The 8,306-nt window shown below is 35.5% G+C and overlaps 1 protein-coding gene across 1 annotated transcript in view; it reads right to left on the minus strand.

The window, feature by feature from the left end:
• The window catches only part of BDR25DRAFT_51787 (ankyrin), a 3,535-nt gene extending 803 nt beyond the window's left edge, over positions 1-2,732 (minus strand). Inside the window, exons 1-3 of the mRNA XM_033698694.1 lie at positions 2,160-2,732; positions 1,263-2,111; positions 151-1,210 (exon numbers count right to left, since the gene is read on the minus strand). Of these exons, the coding sequence (XP_033546048.1) occupies positions 151-1,210; positions 1,263-2,111; positions 2,160-2,569 (2,319 nt within the window). The 5' untranslated portion in view covers positions 2,570-2,732. The remainder of the gene's footprint in view (positions 1-150; positions 1,211-1,262; positions 2,112-2,159) is intronic.
• Positions 2,733-8,306: the final 5,574 nt, after the last annotated feature.

Here is an 8,306-nt window from a genome sequence, read left to right on the forward strand (position 1 = left end):
CCATCCACTCTGCGCGTTGACGTCGGCGCCTGCTTCGAGCAGCAGCTTCACTATCGTCTCGTGGTCTCGTTCTGAAGCCGCCTGGAGCGCGTTGCCGTACCTTCCACCCTGCGCGTTGACTTCAGCGCCTGCATCGAGCAGCAGCTTCACTATCGTCTCGTGACCTTCGTATGAAGCCGCCTGGAGTGCGTTGTCGTTGCCGTACCTTCCACTCTGCGCGTTGACGTCAGCGCCTGCTTCGAGCAGCAGCTTCACTATCGTCTCGTGGCCTCGTACTGAAGCCGCGTGGAGAGCGTTGCCGTACCTTCCACCCTGCGCGTTGACGTCGGCGCCCTTGTCGAGCAGCAGCTTCACCATTCTTTGATGTCCATGTCCTGCCGCAAGATATAGGAGGGTCTGGCCATAGCTATCTCTTCTTTCCAATACGAGTGCTGTCTCCCTTACTTGGTTTAGGAGCAGTGCCTCTAATACAATTGGTAATCCGAATCGTGCTGTAAGATGTAATCCCGTGCTGTCCTTAGGGTATGCCTGGCTATACCCCTGATACGTGTATTTTGGACGTGAGAGTACCTGCGCAGCGCAAGAAACCAATTCTTTGTGGGAAAGAAATGAGCAAGCTAGCTCACATATCTGATCTTCCACTGTTACTGCATGCTCTCCCCAGTGCTTGGCAGCATAGTCTAAGAACTGGCTTTCTTGAAGCCTCTCTTCAAACTCTTGGTTAGAGGAGCAGCTCCCAGTTTTAAATATGCTAAGTGATAAGTAGGTGAGGCATGTGGAGGCAATGTATAATTGAGCGCCAGGATCCCATGCATCTCGAATACGGTCGAAGTATTCTTGGGTGGTGTAATGCACAAGACGGATGACAGCGCTTTCTTGATCAACAACAACCAGTCCAGCACAGACGGACAATAGGTCCTCAACATCAGGTATGTTCTCGGTATCGAGATCCGCCTCGTCCGGCTCTACTGCCAGAGCACAGCACATCTCCGTCGTGGTAAGCGGTCTTTTCGCATACGTGATCCACGACAGTACTTTTTTGGCTAGTTCGTAATCTCCGCTTAACTGGCCTTCTATGCGCTGGATAGCTTCCTTGTATGCATGGTCGAGTGCGGCTGAGCCTTTAGAGAGCTTAGCTAGCGTTGACTTTACGTCCTTCACTGTTCTCTTATCCAGCAGGGAATCAGTGTGGAGGCGAGCAAGAAGAAACCTAAGAACATGTAAGTCTGCGTTATATTACAATTTAGCTAGGAAGAGCATACATGCCGTCTACTGCCTCCACGATCTTTTCCTGGACAATCTCTTGTAGCGCAGAGTTGCGCTGAATACACTTTGGGAGTCGGCATATCTGGCCAGCCACGAATCGCTTCACATCTTCTTTGCTCGCCTGCACCTCCAGCTTCAGCGCTTGGTTAAACCAGTCCACAATCTCTGGGATGAAACGGGAGGTGGCCATTAGGCGAACGTCCCGTCCCACTTGGAGATCACGCAGTTTGGTCAGAAACTGGCGCCGCGTGCCGTCGCTGTCCTGACATTCATCCAGAGCATCGATCACAATATAGACAGTAGAGTAACGTGCAAGCACATCTCGGAGTGCGCTAAAGACCTCATCAGGCGATGGCCTGGTTCCTCTGTCAGCATGCTGTTTGTGCAACAGTTCCACGGGCCCTACTAGCGACGGGCGGGCCTGCACCAGCTGCTTGAGGATAGCTGCCAGCATCTGAGAAGTATCCTGCTCCTCCCGAGCCTTGTAGTTGCAGTACACATAAGCAACTCCATGTGAGCTGCTCTGCATTGATTTCAACAGATGGTCGAACAGATGGTCAATCGCGATGGCTGCTAATATAGTTTTTCCAGCTCCCGGGATCCCCGAGCAAAAGAGTGTTGCCTGGGGTTCGCTGAGCCACCTGGCCACTTGAGGCGCGGCTAGAAACCACTGGCCTGTTCCCTCCTGTCTGCGCTTTATAATGTCGGATTGTTGGGCGGGGTAGTCTGTAGATGATATCCATTGTAGAAGCCTGCGGTGCTCCGCGTTGTCTCCGCGTGTCCGAACGGAGTCGAGGTCGGATTTGATGGCTTCAGTGTCGGTCTTTATCGCTCGGGAGAGTTTACTTATACACGTAAGTAGTACTGCTTTGTAGTACTAGCATAAAGCTTACAAGTGGTCCCTCTGTAACGCTATCTCAACCAGCGTCTTCAAACGCTCGATTCGACCTAATATGCTAACCATCTCCTCTTTCTTGAACTTCCACATGAGAATATCTCCAGCCTTCTTTAGTCGACCTCCATCTGTCATCCTAGCCTGCAGCGTCTCTAGCGCTTCCTTGAACTGGTCAAGCGGCCCATTCTCGACTGCAAGTGCTCGAAGAGCGGTATACCATTCCTTTGTTGCATCTCCCTCTTCCACTTGAGCCCTTAGGTTAAAAAGTAGATTGTAAAGATTCGAGGTTTCGAGAGCGCACTGTGTTCGATCTTTCGAGGCGTCTTTGACGTCGTTCAAATACTCAAGGACCTTGGTCGAGAGCTGGAGAACAGCGATGATGCTGGCTGTAAGACTAAGCGGATCCATGTTGGGAGAGCGTGGAGACGGATGGTGGCGGATGCATTTAGAAGAGCAGGGGAAGAGAGGATGGAGACATTGTGTGAAGTGATATCGATAAGAGGCGAGCCCGTCGTCCTGCTGAGTGCCTCAGGTCCGCAACCTCCAGCCACAACTGGGAGCAAGTCAGCGCCCCGTGCACAGCCTTGGGAGGCCCTCGTAACCCATACTCGGCCATTATAATACATAGCAAGAGATAGGTGTGGCAAACCGATGGTCTCTACAGCGGCAGGCTCGACGTAGCATAAAAACAGCATAGTTAATATACCACCGTTCGATTAGAAATCATTGTAAGGTGCAGTCTATGTGAGATGGTACTTCGACTTGCCACCGCTAGCAGGGAGGATGGCCGACCCGTACCGGCCAGGAGCTTTGCGCCGGGGGCGGGGACACACACACACGTGAGGTGGCGAATATACAAGAGGTGAGCTGGTTGACGGGGAGTGAGTTCGATCGCAAGGCCGAAGGCTTTGCACAGCCACAGGTGTGACAGCGTAGCCGCCCTCCGTTAGATTACGTTCCGATTTATCTCAGCTAGCTCAGACGTGAGGAGAGAACTGAGGACGCACAAACCACCATGCATATTGCTACTCTAAATAGAGTATGGCCTAGGGGGTTAGCAGTTTCTGACCCCTGTTAGTAGCGTTTCTCTCCTTAGCTGTCTAAGGGACTTTTATGATTTTTTCTATAAATAGGCCTATTTTAAGAGCATTATAATAAAATTAGATTTACAATATCTCTACTACTATATATCTAAATAGGCTTAGAATTTAATAAAATGTAAAGACAAGCTGTAGCTATAAAATAGTATATTTTTTACTAAATTCTAACTATTATTAGTAGAGAAAAATCTAAACGCGCGCAGAACTTTAACCTATTTATACTCTAATTTTAGATTTATAGTATTACCCTCCTAACTAGAACTTAATAACTAGTAGACTAAATTTCTTAGGATTTTATAGGATCTCTAACAGAGCTAGTTTAAGATAGCTTTTAAATTCTTAGAGTCTTTAGACAACAGCTAGTTAAGCTGTAGACATAAAAGTAATTATAACATCTCTAGACTACTATCTACTAGACTACAGCTTAATAACTAGCAGACTAAATCTCCTAGAATTTTGCAGGCTCTTTAATAGAGCTAGTCTAAGACAGCTTTTAGATCTTTAAAGTCTTTAAAGTCCTTAGACAACAGCTAGTTAAGCTATAAATATAAAAGTAATTATAATGTCTCTAGCCTACTATCTAGCTTAATAACTAGCAGCCTAGATCTCTTAAAATTTTGTAGGCTCTCTAATAGAGCCTATCTTAGACAGGTCTTAAATTCTAAAAATAATATATTATGTAGTTAAGAAGTTATATTAAGGTGTAGTTATAAAGTTATTAAAATGTCCTATATAAGACTTAATAGCGTAATACTCCACTAAATCTTGTTAAAATTAGGTTATAAAAATGTTAGAATATAGCTAAAGACTGTCTCTATTACCTATTAAAATCTAACCTAGTTTAGATAAAAAGTAGTAGAGTGTCACAGTATCCTCCCCAGATCCCAGACATAACTGTATTAGACGCGTACTAGAGTATTATTAGTGCACGTCTGACACAAACACAACACAACATAGACATAAACTTAAGCATAAACTGCCTTAACACTAACTAAACCTAGAACAGGCTTAATTTATACCTAAAGCGCTTAGACTTCTAAGCTAAGTATTTAATTACTAATTTTCTCTTAAACCTTTTTATTTCTTACATAATGTTTTGTACCTACTATAATACCTTATATAGTAATTAAACTAGACCTTTGTAAAGCTCTATAACCTTACTTATGCATAATTATAATATTATGTTATGTTAAAACTTTAGCTAAAAATAGCTTCTAAATTTAATCTAATAAGCTTAGTACTTATATAACTCTAAGCTATTAGAGTAAGCTAAAAAGCTTTTTAAAAAGCGCTTACTTTATAAAAAAGCTACTATGTTATAAGCTTTAAAGCTTTTTAAAAAGACTTTAAAAAACAGCTTTATGTTATTAAGTAGTCTATTTCTGCCTTAACTTTTATTATAGTAGTAGGAACTAAGAACTTACTAGCTTTAAAGCTTACTTAGAAGTCTAGAGATAGCTTAACTTTTTCTTACTTAACACTGCCTATAACTTATAACTTTTTTAACTTAGTAATAAAATCTAACTAACTTTCTAATCCTCTACTATTTAATAGAAAATAAAAAGACCTACTTTTCTTTTTATATAAGCTTTAATATAAACTTAAAGGAAATGTAGACTAATTTCTCTTTAAATGCTCTTAGTTACTATACACTTACTTTTAACTTAACTATAACATAATAGCCTTAATTAACTTACTAATAAATAAAAATATTATTAACTTAGATTAATTTATAGTGTTTCTATAAGTAACTTATAGAGACTTAAATAAAAAGTTAATAGCTTTAAGTTACCTAAACACTTTATAATAAAAAAAAAAAGCTTTACTTTACACTTTACTAAGTTCTACTAACTTGCATTTAATATAGGCCTAAATAAGATAGGTCTAATTATAGCCTTATATAACTCCCTCTTAACTAAACTATAATGTGCTATAGTAGGAGAACCCCTTTTAAACAACTTTAATGTGTATGCAAACCTAATTACTACCTACAATAATAACATAAGGTTCCTCCTTATATAAGCTCTAATACACCTCTAAACTAGCGCAGTTATAAATAAAGACTTTAATATAATAAAAATTAATTTAAATTATGCTTTAGTTAGTTTTAAAAAGTGTAAAGATTATAAAAAAAAAGTTAATACTTTAAGTATAGTAAGTATAGTTATATTTCTTAAAACTGCTTTATTCTTCTTTTTTAAGTCTACGTAAGTAGTACTACTAGCACTTATTAAAGATTTTTACTATTTTAATTTTATTTTTATAAAAGCTCTAACTTATATTTAAGCTTTAATCTCTTTTACTACTCTTAACATAGCCGCAGCTATAGCAGTAGGAGCCTGTAAAAAGGCTTGTTCTAGGGCTAAGTTGCCTCTTAAGACTAATTTAACACTAGATCTTTGCTAACTTATAAGCTAAGTCCCCTACTAATAACTAAAAGTACTAAGTTAATATTCTTATATATTTATAATAAAGAACTATATTAGCCTTAATATAAGCTCTTATTAACTTAGAAGTAAACAGCATAGGTTACATTAATAAAAAACTAGCGTGTAAACTAAATCTTTAATTAATACTACTTACCTAAATAATTTACTTAACTAGATTTAATAAAAAATAACTTAAAAAAAGTTCTATTTTTTATACTATAACTATTATAATTACTTACTAACACTATAAGAAGCAGATTAAGCTTTATGTAATAAACATAAAATGTTATAACCTAATTCTAGAATAACTATAGCTATATTAGCATAAAGTTGCCTTTAATTACTAAGAGTAAGTCCTAAACTTTAACTTTTTTTAATGCTAAAATGTATACTTATGCTTACACCTAAATAACACCTAAGTAGCACTTAATATAAAAGGTCTCTAGACTTACTTTTTAATAACTTAAAAAAGAACTACCTAAGTAAGGCTAATAAGCTAGGCCTTTTACTAAGATAAGCTATGTAAAATAATTTAATAACTACTTAAACTTAAAAAAAAAAAGCTTTTAAAGAATTTTTATTTACCTAATTTAGACATAAACTAGGACTTAAACAGCAGATAGACATCTGCTATATAGAACCTGCCTTATTTATAACCCTAGCTTAATAACTAAATTATAAAATCTACGCAGTTATAATTTCTAATATAGACTAAGCTTTAGCTCTTTAAAAACGCACTAACTTAAAAATAATAGTTTTTTAAAACTACTATAACTTATTACATGTTTTCTTCTAAGACAAGTCTAATAAGCTTTTAATATAACATTTGTATAATTACTAAATAACTTTTAAGCCTAGTAAACAACCTAGTTATAGGCTACTATATAGAATGTTGCTAAATAAATTAAAAGTGCTCTAAAAATACTTTAATAAGAACCTAAAAAAAAAGTTTATTTAAGCTAGCTTTTTACTAGTAGTGTTACTTATACTATTTATAAAGAAACTTAGGAGTAGGCTTTAATTTTATGTTAACTACTAAAGACTAAACACTATTACTATTAAAAACTAATACTTAATTTTTTTTTTACAGAAAACCCTAAGCTAACTAAGTAAAGTAAAGTATTTTATAAAGTTAAATATTATTACTGCCTTTAATAAGCTAAAAATAGTAAAGGGTAATAAGTAGCTAATAGTATTTTAGACCTAATATAGACTATTTAAGTACCTAGTAATGCCCTTTAGCTTAGCTAACACGCCTAGTACTTTTTAACATTTTATAAACAACTTGCTTTAACTCTACCTAGACTTGTTCTGCACTATGTATATTAACAATATTCTAATCTACAGTAATAGCCTTTTAGAGCATAAATAGCATGTACGCCTAGTGCTAAAAGCTATAGAAGAAGTAGGTCTATAACTTAATATAAATAAATATAAGTTTTACTAATTAAAAGTTACATATTTAGAATATATAATCTTTATAAATAGCATCTAAATAGACCCTATTAAGGTTTAGACTATGCTAGATTAGTAATACCTAAAAGACATAAAAAATATTTAAGCTTTTATAAGATTTACTAACTTTTACTAATAATTTATTAATAACTTTTTATAGTAAGTAAGCCTTATAATTACACTTACTAAAAAAAAGATTTAATTTAACTTTAACTTAAATTACTAATAGTTTTTTAACTAGCTAAAGAAAGCCTTTACTAAAGCTTTAATACTTTACTACTTTAACTTTAAACTACTAATACTTGTAGAAGCTAATGCTTTAGACTACATAGTAGCAGAAGTTCTCTTCTAGACTAAGCTAGATAAGACTATTAGGCTTATTACATATTTCTTAAACAGAATAAGTCTTACAGAAGGTAATTATAAAATCTATAATAAAAAATTACTTACTATAGTACACTACTTTAAATAATAGCAACTTAAACTAGAAAGTGCAGCGCATCTAATATAGGTCCTATTTAACTATAAGAACTTATAGTACTTTATAACTATAAAACAACTTAGCTACTAATAAGCTTATTAGTTTAAATACCTATTTTATTTTAATTTTAAGATTACTTATTATTCTAGTTAAGATAAAGAGAAACTAGATGCTTTTATAAAGCAATTCTAAAACATCTCTGCTTAAAAAAAAGTGTAAAAGGCTTAATACTAAACTTTACTTTAACTTAAGCTATTTTTAGACTTTAACTTAAATAAAATAAATTAAATAATTAATTAAATTATTACTAATAAGTATTTAAATAATAAATTTATTTAAAAAACTTTAGACCTGCTTTAAAACAGCGCTAGTTAGTTAAAAAAGGTAACACTAGCTAACTATAAAAACTAAAATAGTAAGCTGTATTACTATAACTAACTTAAAATACTACAACAGTTTATAAATAATCTGTAAAAGCAAAGCTTGCTTAAAGAAATAGTTAGTACATTAAGGTAGGTTATTTAGGTTAAAGAATAGTTATAGCATAATTCTTAGCAAATTAGTATTAGACAGGTAATAGACACATAATAACAATATTTAACTATAGCATGTAACTAATTACAGGCTGTAACTAAGCGTCGCTAATACTAATCTCTAACACACTAATATAGCTAATGCTA

This window comes from Lindgomyces ingoldianus, assembly GCF_010093535.1.
Source record: "Lindgomyces ingoldianus strain ATCC 200398 unplaced genomic scaffold BDR25scaffold_22, whole genome shotgun sequence".
Lineage (NCBI taxonomy): Eukaryota > Fungi > Ascomycota > Dothideomycetes > Pleosporales > Lindgomycetaceae > Lindgomyces > Lindgomyces ingoldianus.